An 18,889-nucleotide genomic window follows, 5' to 3' on the forward strand; every position below is an offset into this window, starting at 1 on the left:
AGGGGACGTAATATGCACGAAAAACATTTTTTTTGTTGTGCCAAAAACATGCATTTGTTTCCTTCCTCATATTTGCATAAACTCTCTGACACATTAAGTATGTTGCTTTTTGGGAGGTCTGCTTAGGGGCTGGCTTGTTTTCCAGCATGATTATAATCAGTGCGCATAATATGTCCATTTACGCGCTGCAATACAAACCGGGCAGCGCTTGAACACACTTTGGGAATATATATCCTCGAGTTTACTGCTTGGGATGGGTGCATTTGAGGCCTCACCAGGGGCACAGTTTGCAGTTCATTGAGATTGCAAGATGAATGAAGACCTACAAAAACACACATGTGAAAAACAATTATAATTACTGTGTATTATATAATGACATTGAGGAAAGAAAACTTGGAAATTTAAGAATTAAAAAAAGTTTTTTTTCCCCACATTCAATTTTAAAAGTAGTGCTTTCCAACCCGTTCACGTGCTGCGATGAACGATCAAATTGCACTTAGCCCGAAAGTTATTATTTATACAAATATGTGCTATAGTATTTGCTCATCTTTTGCTGTTGGCTATATAGAAGAACAATTAAGGCCTCTTCCATTACACGTAAGCATATTAATGCAGGCTTTTCTACTTTTTGTGACATGTGTGGTTTTATTTGAAAATTAACATATGTGCTTTGGATCAGTAAATGTTTGGGGAAAAGGCTGTTTTTATATTTTAATTAAGAGTTGTCGTTTATTTTCTCTGTAATGTTTATTTGTACGTAGGCCTATTTCATAATTTATTGTGTTGGTTTTTTTATGTGCCTTTTAATGATAGATTGATAGAACTGCATGGTTGAGCTCTTGCATGCGAGCTGAAGTTCTGGTCGTGCGTAAAAGTCTTCATTTGATTGGATTAATACTCCCGAATATTTTAAATCAGATTAAATAAGTGGAGGATGTAATAAAAGGGCGCGGAGACATCAAACGGCCACAAGCCCGCGTGCGTGGAGCCTGATGACGAGTGCGTGCGTGGAGACGGAGATGAGTTGAGACAAGTCTCGTGGTTCCGAGACGAGCAGTGATGCGTCAAGACGGTGAATCAGCCGTAAGGATTAAAAAGAAAGGAGAAGTAGAAGAAAGTCGGGATTCAGGGATGGAAAAGAGGGGAAGAACGAGGAGGGAGGAGGAAGAAGAAGAGGAGGATACAAAAAGCCCTCGTCGCCTCGGAGAGTGTCACACAGATCACAGAAGTCCAAGCAGATCGAGGCTCCATCCTGAGGAGCAGCTTCTTCGGGGCATCTAACATCACCTGTTTTTGGACCTCCTCGCAGTTTGCCAACTTTGCTCCAAAAGAGAGGAATTAAAAAAAAAAACAGAGAGAGAGGAAGAGCACATCTTGAAGGGCTCCACAGGTGATTGATGAACTTCTGAGCACTGAAGGGAAATAAAAGGATTTGGAGAAAAGAAAATGACGTTTTGCACAGGTAAGTACAGAACTCAAACCATTGTTCAAAAAGTCTTATTTTTTGGGGAAGAATGTCTTTCTTTATATTTTAAAACTATATCTTATCTGTATTAGATCATTAAGAACTCGTTCTATACTCAAATAAGTGTTTTATTTTTGCTGTGTTATATAGCGTTAGTGTAATAACATAATTGCCTATAAATCATTATTGAAATTGTTGAAAGTTTTCCAAAAACAATGAAAAACATAACAAATTTAACAAACAATAAGTATTCCAGCTGCATCAATTAAACCTTTGTGGATTACAATGACCTGGAAGAATTAGAATCTACACAGACATAAAGAAAAATGCACAATTTCTAGCAAGCAAATTGGTATTTTAATTGATATTGTAAAAGTGATTTACAGGCAATTATAGTGTTTGGCTAACAATACTTGTGATTTTTTTTTTCCGGCGTTATACAGATTACAATGGGAATCTTTTTTGGGTGTGTAATGGCAATTTATTTTTCCGACCATTATCCTCCTAACGTTGACCCCAAAATTCAAGACAAAAAGGAAAACAATGAAATTTAAGTAAAGCAGTCACAATGTGTCCAATGTGCTCAACAAGTCCATTTGAATTAAAATGTAAAACATGTAATTAAATAAACATACGCCAGACAATGAGCGCTAATCTTTATTTTACGCATAACAAGGAGAAGATAGGGTTAATTTATTACTTGTGGATCATCATTAAAATGATACATAGTAAAAGAAACCCAAAGGTTTCGGGTTCACAGCACTCTTTAAGCGCCTGTCTCGTTAGCTGTCACTTATATGTGCAAGTACATGATTCATGTTAGTCACACACACGTGTGCGCGCGCACACACTCACACAAAAAAACACACTGATTCCCATTCCCTTTTAAACAAGAAGTCTGTCCTCCGGCGATAAAACAAACGGGCATAAACACAAAATGTATTATTGTGATGGTTGAGTGGATGAGACACACACACACACACACACACACACACACACACACACGCACGCACACACACGAAACAAAGAACAATTGAAAGATTGTGGAGAGAGGTGGGGATCGAGATGCTATTTGATTGGCCTGCGTCGATATCAAGCAGCATCAGAGGGGTTAATTCCAAGCAGACTCCCCACTGACACAAGTCCACAGCACCCACAGGGGAAGAGAGCAGCGGGAAGAAGTGGGGGGATCATATAAAATGAGTCGGTCACGCTTTGAACAGTTACACATGCTGTTTACATTTTTGCCAAATTAACATGGCCCCTCGGCGTAGAAAAAAAAAAAGAACTCACCACAGCCCCCCTTTCAAATCCTTTCCTCCCCCTCTGTCTGTCCTGCAAGTCAACGTAGACTAGTATGCTACAAATGCTAAGTAGCTGTCACATGCTAACATGCGTTGATTCTGTGAATTAATTAGTACAGCACAGAAGGCGAATTTGACTGAACGGCTAACTCGGGGTCAACTACTTTCACAATTTTGATAGACGCATGATGACACGTTAAAGTGACTGTAACTCAGTTGGTAGTAAAAATGTCAAAGGAAAACATTCTTGCGGATGATGTTCTCAATTAACAGATTCATTGTTTTCTTTTTTGAATGCAGCAGAAGGGCACAAATAGGAAAAACACACCAAATTCTCAACGTTGCTTGTCTTCCAAAACGCCGCATTGCAAAAACAACATGAAGAAATTGATCTTTAAATTCTAAAAAATAAAAAGTAAAACATTTAAATGTATTTAATTACCTCTCCTTTAAATCTATAGTCACAGTAATTTGTACATATTCAGACCGTCTGACAAAGCAGTGGTGGTGAACTATAGTACAAATGTTCAATTGTAAAAAGAAATCAACCTCAGAGGGGCTGTTATAAAAAGTCCAAAACCATGTAACCCACAAATGCGTACATAAAAAAAAAATTAGGACTTTATAAAAGCAGGTACGAAAAAAGTTCCCTACCCGTAATTTAAAAAAGGTGCGAGGTGATGGGGGGTGTCTGAAAAAGAGGAAGCAAGGAATGAAAGATGAGGATGAAGGCAACAAGTGGAGCCAATTAGTGAAAGGAAAACAGAGTGAAGGCAATTAGGCCCAAGCTTTAGCCAAGTATCACTTTCCACTTGAGATTTTGGAACAAAATCCGAAGGAGGGAAATGCACAAACTGACAGGTTGTATGAATAAAAGTGACTCGCATAGATTAGGGTGGGCGGCGCAGTCAAAAGTACAAAACAACACAGATGCTCATGTTTGACAGCACGTTCTTCAACGTATTGATGTTCGGACCCTTGTAGTGAATCCAGTGTGGGAGTGTGGACCAAAATGTACGTGACGACACACTGGTTTGGTTATACGGATTATTCAGCCTGTGTGTGTGCGCGTGCGCTCGTGCGGATTTGCACTGCCCTGGATGCATATGTGTGTGTGTGTGTGTGTGTCTATGCCTGCTCGTTTGTGTGTGTTGAGTTAGTGAAGGAATGCGCATTTGATTGGCTACAGGCTGCACATAAATCTGGCTTCTAACTGTACACACACACAGCACTGACCCTGACCCCCAACTGTCACCCCCACTAACCCTTCCAATGGCCTCACATGTGATGTTAAATTTGTTTTTGAAACAACAACAACACACTCAAGTGTCATGGCGCGACCTTAGAATTGCTCTCGTAACCGTGACGACCAACCTATGACTTTGCACTCAAATATGACCAAGTTCTAAAAAACAAGTCCTCGTGGGATTTGCGGGTTCGACTTTTTGCGATTTGACGTTGAAGATATGAATGCGGTACGAACGCACAGAAAAACGGGATTGAGGTGGTTTTCTCACAGGTATTTTCTTCATGCTACGGTTTCAGATGAAGTGTGACCGGCGAGGTGAACTTGAGACGTCGTTCTGAAACGTTCTGTCGGGAGAACTCGTGGGTGTTCAATTCAAAGCGCAATGGCGCACATTTGATCTTTTCATTCAGTGTATCACAACCCCTTTGCCGTATTACATTTCATTTCTACTCCAAAAGGATATAAAACACAGGAGAAATTTTGTGATAATGTCATTTTATTACTACATTGGTAATTCCCAACCACCGCTGAATTATCCAATTATCCTCGCTATATCTGCAACATATGCAGAACTATTAAACGCTCTTTCCCTAGATAGCAGCAGGTAAAATTAGCCTGTGTAGCCATCATTATTTCAGTATATATGTTATGTTACTGTGTTTGGTTTAACCTGCTAAAAAAACAACAACAAGAACAGCAACACATATGCCAGTATATCGTTAAAAAAACTAATTGTATATAAGTTTCTTAGTAAATATTTATTGATATTTTTCTTCAATCGCCTGTGTGCTGTACCTGAATTTCCACTCTGTGGATCATTAAAGTGTTGACTTCTTTAATGTTATCTTATATGCCTTTTGTGACATTTTTTGTATGCTGGTGTGCCGTGACAGTTTTCTATAATGTAATATATAAAATATATGCCTTGGCGCAATAAAGTTTGGGAAACTCTGAACTCGATGCTAAAATTCCCCCAGAAGTTAAATGTGAATGCCAAAAGAAAGAAATTAACTGAGGACGATAAAGACTGGTGACTAAAACAGCAATAAAAAAAATTAATAATAATAATAACAATAATAATAATAATAAAAAAATAATAATAAAATAAAATGAAAATGAAAATGAAAATGAAAATGAAAATGAAAATGAAAATGAAAATGAAAATGAAAATGAAAATGAAAATGAACATGAACATGAACATGAACATGAACATGAACATGAACATGAAAATGAAAATGAAAATAAAATGAAAATAAAATAAAATAAAATAAAATAAAATAAAATAAAATAAAATAAAATAAAATAAAATAAAATAAAATACTAAGAAATGCATGTCAGGTTAATTGAACACTCCAAATTGTCCATAGGTGTGATTGTGAGTGTGGATGGTAGTCAGCTGGGATAGGCACCAGCGACCCCGCGACCCTTGTGAGAGCAAGCGGTTAAGAAAATGGATGGATGGATAGAAAATAACAGAAATATTAATTAAGTGGTTCAGAAACTGGATGGATGGAAAATAACAGAAATATGGGCAAACTTAGAGTTGTCACTTGCATGTTGTTAATTTCACGAAATGTGTAACAATATTTACTTTTTATTTCGCTATCGTGTTATTTCATACATTTGGGACATGTCATATGATATTATTATACTATTTTGCAGCATTCCTGAATAGCTGTGACGCAACCTATGAAACAGAAATAAACACAAACTAACATACAGTATAGTATACAATATTACAATAACCGCATTAAAGTGAGTGAAAGTTACTCATATTTGTCTTAAAACACAAAACAAAATTTTGTAGCAGTAATACGAAAGAAAAACCTCAGCTATCCTTAAAAGGAACCCCGACTGTAATGACAAGTTGGCTGTTACTAATATAACTATGAGATTAATTTAAAAAAAAAAGATTTCCAGTTTGATACATTTTGTAGAAACTTTATTTGGACGTATTCAGTGCGTAGTGACGTGGAATGGCGGCTGGCTCTCTGCCGAGCAATGTGAAACGCCTTTAAAGAAAGCAAGTTAAGCCTCGTAGCGTTCCTAAAGAAACAACATGCGATCGGGAGAGTCACCCTCGCCCACGCCGTGCTCTCGTCATTCACCAGACGCATTCGAGAGTTTTGGTCGTCCCTTTAGGAACGCTACGGAGGCTTACCTTCTACGTCTCTACGCACTGAATGCGCTTGCGACGTAAATAACAATGGCAACGTACGTCCAAATAAAGTTTCTACAAAATGTATTAAACCTGAAATGATTTTTGAAAAATCAATCTCATAGTTATGTTAGTAACAACCAAATAAATAATATAGAGCAAACTTGTCATTACAGTCGGGGTTCCTTTTTAAAGAGCCACACATTTTCTTCTTGAAGCGGATCTGAACATGTGGAGTGATGGCCCTTCTTCAATAGGGGGGTGCGTCAAACCAGGATGATAAAAGTCCAAAGATAATCAATGGTGATGCGCGCTAGCATTAGTCGGTTTGATTGTTCGTCGTTCAGCATTTGCATGATCACGACTTCAAACGCGGCTTCCTCTTCCGCTAATGGTTTCTTTCGCTTGGATAAATCAACATGGCAAGTCTGGAAGAAATTATTGAAAGGCATTGTGTCTGCTGTCAATGGTGGAATCAGTCAACGTTCGCTCACACTGGGTTAGTAACCAGTGGGTAACCATTTACACATAATCCAGTGAAGGGAGATTTTTGAAAATACTTTGTTGCTCGTTCTGTTTCTATTTGTAAATATTTGGTCCATGTACAAAGTTCAACATTAGGGGCTAGAAGAAGACGATTCTTGTGTTTTATATTTAATACAGAGCAGGGATTCAGTAGCAGAATTGATGTGGATGACCTGCCTCATAAGTCTTATGGAGTCATTTCCGTGTCTCCCTAACTTCATATCCCTGCCAGCTCTCTTCTTCTTGCATTCCACCAAACAAGGAACGTCTGAACTTTTCCCACCTAAAAATGCACACTCAGCAACAATGATGACATCCAAACGTGCAGGTTTTGAAACACTATTCTCAATCAAAACAAATGCTACTTATCGATGTTTTTTTTTTAGACTTTCTTTTATGCATGAATGTCATGTGAGGTTGCACATAGTAATGTTTCTGACTTCTTTGAAGCATATGCCAAGATTTTATAAGAAACTATTAACATCTGTGTTTAGTGTGGAGCAGTTATTCTTGAAGTGTTGCACGAATACTGTGAGTGTCAAGTGGGCCCATTTCGTGGAACATTAAAGAATCCTCGTCTAAGTACAGTTCAACTGTGTTTAACTTGCAGTTGGAATTAGCGCTGTCAAAGTTAAAGCGTTAACTGATTAATTAATCACCAAAAAAGTTAATTAATTCTGACCATAGATTATCCTTTAGCGTGACAGCGGATGGCTACGTTTAAGGTAGCACAGGTTGTATTAGAGCAATAAACATCATTACATGCATTAACGTAAAGATTTAATAAATGTTTGCGTATCACATTTAGAATACTTGTTCATGTCAAAATATTGGGGTCATTTTTTTCCCATTTAAAATTATGCAAGTAATTAACTGATTAGAAAAAGAGGAGGATGAGCGTGTGCAGTGGATCAAATTTTTTTGAAGGCGTCCTCATAACATTAAATGTCAAAAGAATAAACACATAACCTGGTTGTGTTGATTAAAAAAAGCCTTTTTTACAAAGCGATTAATCGCGATTAATCAAAATTCTAAAATGTGATTAATCTGATTAAAAATGTAATCATTTGGCAGCTCTAGTTGGAATACAATGAGATCATCTTGAGAAACGAGTACGATTAATTCAGCAACCTATACTTGTATCTCAAAACAGTCATCTATCCTTTTTGAAATGAATGGAAATGCTATGAATCCATTCCAGCCTCCAAAAAAAAAATAATTATTTGTCAAATGTTGTTTTTTACAAGAAAAATAGCTCTGTAATATTCTTTAAAAATAGAAACCTTTTTTTTCTGAACACTTTTAGGCTTTCTACTAGAGAGTACTGTAGTTGTCCTGGTATGTTGCCTACTATTGGTCATATTTTTTTTATATACATAAAAAAGCCCCCTGCAAATAGTCCGGTCACGTGCGGACGATGTGGGGCCGCTCTTGTTTTGCTGTAATGCAGTCGTCACACAGAGAATGTTCAGGTTTCAACGTTGCCCTGAAAAGAAGGTGCTCCCACTCCACACCAGGTACATGCATGCAGCCTCGAGCCTGCGGCGCTCACCTTGAAGTCTGGTCCAATGCCAGCTCTAATGAAGTCACTCATTATAACATTATATAACAACAACATGGAGGTGGCTTTTACGGTATGTTAGTTATGTCGCTCACACGAAAACGCGGTGGAGGAGCATGCGCCGTAAAATAAAAAAATCATCAAAATGATGATGGATGGAACACTTTGTGTGGGACCCGTTCCAAGCCAGTTTTTCCTCTGTGAAAGTGCCCCATTTTGTTCCATCACGTGTGGATGCTAATGGCTTTTCCACAGGAGGGAGCCCCGCGTCCCCTGATGGCCTTAAAACGTTCTCATGTGGCACAAAGATGCTTCTTGATCCTGACAGGTGATAAGGTTTTGTGGCATGAGGCCATCTGAACAGGTTCTGCCAGCTGATGGGGGTTGTTGCAGTTGACTGATTTAAAGGTGTGTGTGTGGGGGGGCGGGGCTACTGAAGAGTTTTCCAAAATACTCCATGGAGACGCTTTGATGTGGGCGACATTAGAAATGTTGCTGCGTGTAGTTCTTCGGCAGACTAATTGCAAGATTTTCATATCCATCACTCAATTTGTCGAAAGCAGCGGTTGTCAAAAGTTCTTACCACCTCAAAAAAAATGCTTATCTCTCCGAGTAGGTAACCATGAACACGACTAAAATACAGTCGGCCTGAGTGTTCATCAAAAATAACAGAGGTTTTACTCTGTAAAAATACTGTATATAAATTTATATTAACAGTAGATTCATATTTATATTCTTGTAAGATAATGCAACATTATGCACACCTTAAAACTGGGATTAAATACGGGAAAATGAAAAAAAAACTTAAATAAGGAATTTCATTAAAATATTTTGCACATAAAAAGTTTTTGTTTTTTTAAACCAGAATAAGTGTTTAAAAACACACAGTTCTACAAGAGTAAATATATTAAACTTAAAAGTTAAATACAACTGAACGGTACTTCGGTTGCTATGCGTCAACTAGTCGTTTGACAATGTCGTTGCACTCTCTAAAAAGAGAATTGTTGATCAACTTAATAAAATTGCTTCAAGTGGTAACACACGAATGAATTAAGTTATATCCAAAGTATATATATTAAGTTTAATGAACTCATAATTAATTAAACTTGGATTAATTTAATTAACTTAATATATCACTTTGGATTAATTTAATTCAATTGTGTGTTACCACTTGAAGCAATTTTATTAAATTGGCTCAACAATTCTCTTTTTAGAGTGATAAGTCCCACTATGTGTCATTTGACGATGTCAGGCTATGCGTCATGACTATGTGTTGGAACTATGTGTTGTTTGGCAATGTAGTTGCGAGCATGGTTACTATGTGTTGTTTGACATTGCTATCCGTCGCTCCTGTGTCGTTTGGCAACATCGTTGCATCCAGTAATGTTTATCATTTAACAATGTCATTGCCATGCGTCGTGGCTATGCGTTGTTACTATTTGTTGTTTGACAACGTCGTCGCTATTCGTCTTAGCTATGTGCCATTTGACAATGTCGTGCTAACCGTCGTAGCTACTGTATGTGTTGCTACCACGTGTCGTTTGACAATGTCGTAGCTATCCATCGCCGCTATGTTTCGTATGCCAACGTTGTTGCTATATTGCTCATTATAGTAACGTTTCAAAAGAGTGCAAGTTACCAATTTGTTCTCCACGTCAATTATTTAGATTTCAATTCCAATTGAATATTGTGTGTTACATTGAATTGTACACATCGTATTGGAAGTTTAACATTACTAAAGAAAATTAAACATGAACTTTCATTCATATTTTCTTGTCAGACTGTTCCCCACAATTATTTTGTTAGCGAGCCACAAATACATCATATATCAAATTAATATGATCTAACAATTGTGTTGGAAACTGGTTGACAAGAAAATGTGTTATTTTATGTGTTGTATAATTAAACACAGTGCAAACTACAAGCGTAATAAACACATTGTTTAATTATTACCACTCTTTCAATGAAATCTGAAAATTATTAACTGTATAAAGACAGTCCTTGTTGCTATTTCCCTCATTATTGATATAATTATCTAATGTAATTTTATTTTCCTCACATAATAAAAAAAAGGCTTATATCACCGAAATAATAAAGGAAAAATAACAAAACAAAAAAACAAAAATAAATATTAAAAAAAATCGATTACAATACATTGATAATTCTTATTGTGTGGCACAACTGCTAATTTGTGTGCTCAAGAATAAAAATTAAAAGGAAAAAAATCTATAAAACTGCAAAAAAAAAAAGGACTGAACTTGAGGAGACAGTAACTTTTCAATAAGTTTCTCGAAAACCCTGGATGAGGTTTGTCAACATCATTAACGCTGTCCAGCACCGAAGAACATTTTTGTTGATAAAATCATAGCTGGCACTGAAAGAATTTCCCATGAACTATTTTGCTTTGTAAAAACAATTGACTTCAATTTGCTTTCTGACCTTGCCAGGCCGCCATGACAGCGCCGCGAAGGCTGGGAGCAAAAAGGGCCATAGAAGCGCGAGTCGGCGGGCTAATCGGGGTTAATCGTCTGCTGTTATTTTGACCCGAGGCGTCGACGAGATAAGCGTTTGAAGGGAGAGCGGGGAGAGGTAACGGGGCGGAACAACCGAGGACGAGGACGGTGACGCAAACGGGAGGCCCGAGGTGTGTCAGTCAGAGAGAAACTGGCAGGGCCGCTAAAATGGTTGCGCAATCTATAATTCACACCGGTTAAACATTGGCATGTTTCGTCCATAATTACACACATGAATCACCGCCTGCTGTCTGGCTGTCATGCGGCGTGAGACAGGCAGTTTGCAGAAGGATGACAGGGAAAATATGTTGGCGTGTGTGTGTGTGTGTGAGTGAAACTAGGATGATGAGAGGCGGGCGGACATGCGGTTCTTTTTGTTGAAAACTACCTTTCAGCTTCAATTTTCTCTGTTTGAAACCAGACTTAGAAGACTTTTCGGTGTCCCCTCGGAAACACACACACATGCACAATGAAATTACATCACACAGTGGTATACCTTGATTTAAAAATAAGGATGTTCAATAACACTTTTTTTTCACAGCGATAGTAGAACAAATACTCAACTCTTGAGTAGTCACCGATACCAATGCCACGAGTACTTTTGATACATAAAGTTTCCCCTGAAAAAAAGTCAATTTTAAAGAAATACCTTCATATTTCAATATAGCAATTTCCCTTAAAATTAATTGAAATGAATGCCAATTTTCTATTCTTCTCATTTCTAGGTCATGCTCGTAAAACGGCCACAGGTTGCGAGTACTGATACCTTGAAATAAGGCCTTGTCTGATACGATACATGGAATCAGTACTTGCCCTTACAAGTTGAATTAGTTCCAAGGCCAAGCTGATAACTTAATTTACTAGGGATGTTCGATACTTGAGTAGTCATCCATACCAATACCAGTTACCGATACCACTAGCACATAAAAGCCCCCCCCCCCAAAAATTTTTTGAAAGAAAGACCTATCAATCCCAATATTGTATTTTTCCTTAAAATTGAATGACATTAATTGCAATTTTCTATTCCTCTAATGTCTAGTTCCTGATTGTAAAACGGCCACTAGATACTGGTATCGGCTACCGTCATGAGTACCAATACCTTAAAATAAGGCTTGTATCAGCACAAATACCGATAACTGGTATCGGTACTCGCCCATATCTACAATTTACTCATCTTTTACTAGTATTTAATTTTCCTATTAAAATGAATACAATATATAATACAACCCCCCCCCCCCCCCCAAAAAAAAAAAACACCACAAAGAAAAATTGCATGTTAGTATATAAATACCATTACAAAACATAATAAAAGTGAATGTGAAGAAGTGTACTATACCTACTGCAGTAGGGAAGACCGGCGCTCAGTTGGGTAAGTTGTCACATTGCAATTTTCTTCTCCACCAGAGGGCGCAACGAAAAAGTGGAATACTAATTTTCTTTGGATAAATGGTCAGGGGTTGTGTACTGCCTGAGAAGAGAATGGCACATTGTGAGCCCACATGAGTGCCAGTTATCGGTTTTGCACAACCCAAAGTAAAAATGTTCAACTTCATATATTTTGAAACAGGCATCGTACATAGAAAGATTCTAGCAGCAAATCATGTGGACTCGTTAGAGAAGAGATTCAGGCATATTGTCATGCCTCAGTCACTGCTCTGTTTTAAGATAACTTTAAACTAGAGCAAATATTAGTCAACATGGTAGTTTGGGGCAACTTGTCTCAGTCATTTTGGGGTTTGTTGTCACATATGCAAAAAATTGGCCAAAGAAAAATGCACCTCTGGCAGTGGCAACACGGTTTACGTATGCCAGAATTGTTCTTCAGAATCAGATGAGTCTGAAGAGTGAGGAAATTAGTTTGCCAGGTTTTGTTTCATTGTTTAAAAAATGATTTTTCCAGTTGTTGGAACTACAGTATGGCCACATGTCAGGACTGGTTTAAGTTTCATGATGAACCATCCATGTATTAACCGAAATGCTTTTTTTCTTTCTTTTTTTTAAAAATATATTTTACTCTCAAATTTAAAGTTTAAGGGAAGCAAAATAAACATTTGAGGCTGAGGGCTCAGTTCTTCAGTACTTTAATCTCTTTCATAATATTTAATATTAAAGTTTGCTCAAGTACATTGGTAAATTTTCAAGATCAATGATAAACTATGTTTTTTTTGGCTGTAAAAACACACACACAAAAAACAGGAGAATAAGGATAATTTTGTCCTTGTTTTATTAGTTACAAAATGCCGTGTGACATCTTACCCATACAGTGTGACAACTTACCTATTGGTGGGGCAACATGTCACTTGTTCACTCCCCCTATTTGATGGCTTATAACTCTGCACTTACACAAAGTATGAAAATGACATTACTACAAAAAAATATACCTAAGACTTTGGTCTTTCATCTGGTATACATTTTGTTGATGTGATGTATTGATTCCCAAAAATATAGAACAGTAAAAAAAAAAGTGATACAACTAGCACCAGTGTATGGTGGCTGTATGCCTTTAGGGGGCGTGGCTTAGTGAGTAACATCGGAGTTTGGAGTTGGTGGGTCAGTTAACTATGAGCGTCTGGATGTAAGTAGTGGCCTGCAGCAGCTGTTACAGACAGTTTGTCCCATTCAATTGCTCTCCTTGCCCACATGTGAGGGCATTACAGTAGCTTTATTGCAACAAATTTGTGGCTACAAATAGAATCGAACAAGTGATGGCTCACAATTTGAAAAACTCGTTAGTTGGGAAAGCCAGTAGTCAAGCATATCACTGTTTAAAAAGTAGGCCTACTCAAAGAAATGTGAAGCAGAGCCACATAAAATGTTTTAACTTAAAGTACCTCAACAAATGTTCAACAATCTACATGTGCGCGCACGCGTGCGAACGTGTAAGTCATTCATCCGACCGTCCCGAGCTATTAAGTGAGGTTTTATTTGAAGCCAGTGTAAACCTCCGACAGCCAGAGAGCCCTAAAATAAGAGTGGAAACGGAAAAAGCTTTATTGGCAGTGTTAGATGAGTGCACTGGCAGTGTGTAAACAGACGAGGCCATCGCCATAGAGACAAAGAAATACACCGGAATATTGGAAGAGAAAAAAAATATTTTAAACAATGACGGCGCAGGAACTGAAGCAACGTTTGGAATTATTCGCCGGGGGTCATTTCTGGGGCTGTGAAATCATTCAAACCTCAGAAATATGTCAATTATTAACTTCCAAAAATGTTACAAGTTTTGAATAATAATTGTGTATGCTGTCTTCACAGTTCATCAAATCCACCTCGTGTTCTTATTGGCTGCTTCCGCACCCGCCACCGCCGGTTCGTCCCACACCTTGGCCAACGAAAGGAGTTCAATCGAGAGCACATACGAGCTCACCAAATTTCTGGAATACCAGCTCAAGGAAATCAAAGATGTCTATGTGAGTGTTTTTTTGGATTATTTGATCAACTTTATTTGTGTGCTGTTGACTTCCTGTTCCTGTCTATAGTTTTTGACGTATGAAAATCATACAGCAGGAATATCCAAACTGTTTCCTCTGGGGGCCACATACAGACAAATAGAAAGACGCAAGGGCCACACTTTGACAGTTTTCTAAAACTTTATTTATTAAACACGATGAAACCAATCCATCAATCAATCAAGCAAGCAATTATTTATATAATGTTTTTATTTTGAAAAACAATTTTTTAGGTTTTCTAAATAGCATTGCAGGCCATTAGCATATGCGGGCTGAAAAATGTACGGCTAACTCTAACCCGAGCTGTAGATTGGACACCACTGTCATACACAAGCGAGGTGATGTCTCAACCATCTATGTCAATCTTTTCTTTTTCAAATATTAACATATCTGCAATATTTTGGAGTTAATTTGCAAACGCATAACAATTTAAATAGCTCAACATAAAAGAGGTTGCAATTTTGTAAACATTTTCGTCCCACTATTCCAAACATGCTGTACTAATTATTCTAGTGTATGTGAACTATGAATTAAGCAGCAAAATCTACCCGTTGTTATCCATCTCAGGGGGGGCAGCCATTTTGTCACTTCCTATCGACCTCAAAATGACATCACAGTTGCTCAGGTAACAACCAATCAGGGCTCAATTTGTGAAAATCACATGACCAAACTCAGAAAACAGGTGAGCTGTGATTGGTCGATACCTGAGCAGTGAATGGACAATGAGTGTCAAAATGGCTGCCCCTTGAGATGGCTAAAAGCAGGTCGATTTGTTTAGACCATAAGAGACTGCAATATATTATTTAAACATGATATTAAATATTTTAGAAGCCCCCCCCCCCCCGCCCCCAATTTCTATAATTTATAATGTGAATAAAACAATTAAAAAAGCACACTGCATCTCATTCGATTCTAGTTTGAGATAATGTTGTTCACTCATTTCTTTTCACATACAATTTTTCTCCCCCCTCGGATCTCTAAGAAATTCTGTATTGCGATGAAACTGTACCGCCCTTTAAACTGATTTGGTCAAGGTCTATTAAAGTGGAAGAAGTGCAACACAGAGAATCACATTTTAACTTGAATCATTTTACCACATGAGTGCGAGAGACCAATGTTACTTCTGGGGAATTACTCGTGGGGATTATGCGAGTTCAAAAGAGATTTATTGACATTAAATACCTTTGTGCCATTTCTGTGTCAGTTTATATTATTTCCAATAGCTTAAGCAGACATGTCAAGGTTGTGTTATTTCAAACATTTACTGCACATATGTGTTTCTCAGACAATGGAAGCGTTTTGTTTTTGGCGACCCTCCTGTGATCACATCTGTTTGGTTCGGCTTAATGTGCTCGACAAGATCTGAAATTCTTGACATTCAACTTGGACCTGAACCTTCTGGTGCGTGTTTGTGTGTCTGCCCCCCTTTAGCTGACATACCTCGGCCCCCCGTTCAACGATAAAGACTTTTCACCGCCGAGGCCCAACAGCACGGCTCTCACCCTGCCCAGCGCCGCCACCCGCCTGGAGCTGTGGCACGGCCTGGAGAACCAAGCCCGTCTGGCTCAGAACCAGAGGGCCTACTCGGTCCTGTTGGCGGCTGTGAGGGAGCTGGCTCGCTCCACCCTCTGCCCCTCCCTCAAGAGCTCCCTGCTGCACTTCTGCACAGGCCTGGACGGCCTTTTGGGCTCCATATCGGCGCTGATGACCACCCTGGGCTACGCCCTTCCTGAGAAGAAACCCGGTGACCTTCAGAGGACGGCGGGGGGAGACGGCCCAGTGCCTCTGATCAGCAGCGGCTCGTACAGGTCCAGAACCAGGGCGAGGACTGGGAGGCGGAGCCGAGGTGAGAGGGAGGGCGGTCTCAACGTGGACGTGAAGCGAGGGAAAGCGAGGAGGCGACTGGAGGCAGATGGAGGAAGGAGCGGCGGATTGAGGGAGAAGGTGAGAGGAGAGAGGAGGAGAGGGAGGCGGGAAGAACCAGAGGCCTGGAAGTGGGACTGGGAAGAGGAGGAGCGAGCAGTAGGCACGAGGAGATGGGGGAGGAGCTTGTTGAGCGTCGGCGAGGATGCCGAAGCTGCGGAGGGATTCAGCTACAACCTCCAAATTCTTCACACGGACACGCTCAGGAAGGAGGACGGCGTCATGGTGGACGGAGGGAAGAGCTTCTTCGTGGACTTCTCCTCGCCACATCATCAACGCCGGCCTCCTCGCTCCCTCCTCCTCCCCACGCTGCATCCCCCTCCATCCACCCTCTCCCTTCTCTACCAGCCCGGGTCGGGTGAGGAGCACGGCCTCGTCCCCACGGCCCCAGCGCTGTCGTTACGCGGAGGCCCCTCGCTCCTCTCGTCCTCCTCATCGTCATCGTCGGCCGTGCTCCTCTCCGTGCGACCGGCCATGAGCGACTTCGCCAGGAAGGTGGAAGGCTTTTGGATACTGCGCGAGCTGCAGAGTTGGTTGTGGCGTTCGGCGAAAGACTTTAATCGCCTCAAGAGGAGACTGAGAGGATGAGGAGACGCAACACAACAAACACACGCAATGTACAGTGTGAACCTTGACAGTATTTGCACTAGGGATTGGCGTTTGACTCCATTTCCTTGATCGACTATGGGGAAATTAGCGATCAATTAATCGATTATTTGTTATTTAAAAAATACAATTAAGGTGGACAGGATTGCGGACGAGTTGTTAGGACATCCAATCAGTCCAATCAGTTCTGAGGTTGGGGGTTCGAATCTTGGCTGCCTTATGTTCTTCACCTCTCCCACCCTCATTCCATTAGTTTCACTGAATATAGAGTTTTGAAAAATAAGGGGGGGATTTCCATAACCCAGAAAGTTGAGTCAAATTGATCCAATTAGTGGGCCGGTCCAACCTTTAAACAAAATTGAGTCATTTTGACCCAGCAGTTTTTAGGGTGAATTGGCTGCCTTGTCTCTGTGCCTTGCAATTGGACTGACCCGCAACTTGGGTCAATTTGACTCAGCTTTCTAAGTTGCTTTGTACAAACAATTTATTTTGTACATACAAACCATTTATTTGTACAAAAGAACAAAAAAAAAAAAGTGGTTTTGATACAAAACAAAACAAAGATGGGTTAAATTTACCCAAGTCGCAGGTCGGTCCATTTTTTTTAACCAATTGCTTTTTTTTTGACCCAGCAGTTTAATAAATAACCTATTTTGACCAAAAATTAGACCAACCTTCTGCTTGGGTCAATTTGACCCAACTTTCTGGCTTGTTTTGTACAAAAAAATTGTTGTTTGTACAAAACAACCCAGAAAGTTGGGTTAATCAATTTTAGTCTTTTTTTTTTTTAAATAAATAATAATAATTGACCTGCCTCCAAACAAAAAAACCCATTTTTCTGGGTTGTTTTGTACAAAAAAATTGTTATTTGTGCAAAACAACCCAGAAAAATGGGTTGTTTTGTTTGGAGGCAGGTCAATTATTATTATTATTATTATTAAAATGTTTTACTCTTTTTTTCTTTTTCTTTTTTTACGAACAGTTTTAGGGGTGTAATGAAGACACAAGTGCTATAGAAAATACAGTACATAACCAAGGCAACTCACTCTGCTTTGTATTACGCAAGACTTGTATCTCAACATGGATGTCGCTCAACTTAGCTGATGCTCATTTTTGTCTTCTTTATACTGCAAATTAGTTGCCAGTTACTCGCGCCGCTCCAGACACGGAAAATCAACAATTATTTACCGGTACAATGGACCGAATTCTTAATGATCCACGAATACATTATTCTGCCCATCCCTAATTCACACAAAACATCGACTTTCACTTTAAAAACACATTCATTCATTTGAACATTTATTCAAAATCCACATTTAGATTCATGTGCTAGTTTGCCCTTTGTCCTCAGTAAGACTAAAGAGCGCACTAGAAGACTGACAGTGTCTTACAAGTCCTGTTTTTTTTCAGCACTAGTGCCTACGAGTATGCAATTGAACCTTACTAGTAAAGTGCTGTACTAGTTACAGTACTATGCCAAACTAGTTGACATGTGACACAAACTAGTAGCCTGCTGGACCCAACTAGTAGCACCGCATAATTTTACACTAATAACATGCAGTTGTCCTAGTATGGCAAAGTTGTCCCAAAGTTGAGCAGAACGGTCAAACAGTAGTGGAAGGTAGGACTGGAAAAAAAATCATTCGTCATTCTTCTAGTTTTCTACTAGCGCAACAATTTGTCTTAATAAAGGGGACAAAAAGCGTACTAGTACACGGAGCTAAAGAATATCGAAAATGCTCAGATGACTTTCCATAAACGCATTTGTGCATTTCGTACGGGAATGGGAGAACGAGGGTCATTCGGCAGGTCACACACTCACACACACACACACACACACAGACGCACACACAATTACTTGCACCATCGCACACACTCATGAGGCTGGCCTGAATTACCGGACTTCATAGCTCGTAGATCACCAGAAATACCGCCGCAGGTGGTTTACACACACACACACACACGCACACGCACACACACACGAGGGTCAGCCATTGAGCAAAAACAGATTCAGTGACACAATTCGTGTGAATCAGCAAACATTCATCAGAAATGTTATGAATGGAGAGTAGACAAAAGGAGTGTGGCGGAAGAGAAGGAGGAGGAAACCACCGGAGGGGCAGAAGAGGGGACGAA

General features: G+C 39.3%; 1 protein-coding gene across 1 annotated transcript; it reads left to right on the plus strand.

Annotated features, from left to right (window-relative positions):
- Positions 1 to 1,246: 1,246 nt before the first annotated feature.
- Positions 1,247 to 17,503, plus strand: clcf1 (cardiotrophin-like cytokine factor 1). Its single transcript, XM_086085235.1, has 3 exons — positions 1,247 to 1,462; positions 14,031 to 14,185; positions 15,656 to 17,503. Exons 1-3 carry the CDS (start codon positions 1,447 to 1,449, stop codon positions 16,733 to 16,735), a joined length of 1,251 nt encoding a protein of 416 aa, XP_085941361.1. The 5' UTR covers positions 1,247 to 1,446; the 3' UTR covers positions 16,736 to 17,503.
- Positions 17,504 to 18,889: the final 1,386 nt, after the last annotated feature.

Source organism: Leptonotus elevatus, chromosome 9 (genome assembly GCF_054856555.1).
Source record: "Leptonotus elevatus isolate MCC_2025b chromosome 9, RoL_Lele_1.0, whole genome shotgun sequence".
Lineage (NCBI taxonomy): Eukaryota > Metazoa > Chordata > Actinopteri > Syngnathiformes > Syngnathidae > Leptonotus > Leptonotus elevatus.

Bases quoted from the DNA above. Each gene is read 5' to 3' on its own strand.
- clcf1 (XM_086085235.1), top strand. The intron at 14,186-15,655 runs GTGAGTGTTTTT...GCCCCCCTTTAG, and splicing joins AGGAAATCAAAGATGTCTAT to CTGACATACCTCGGCCCCCC.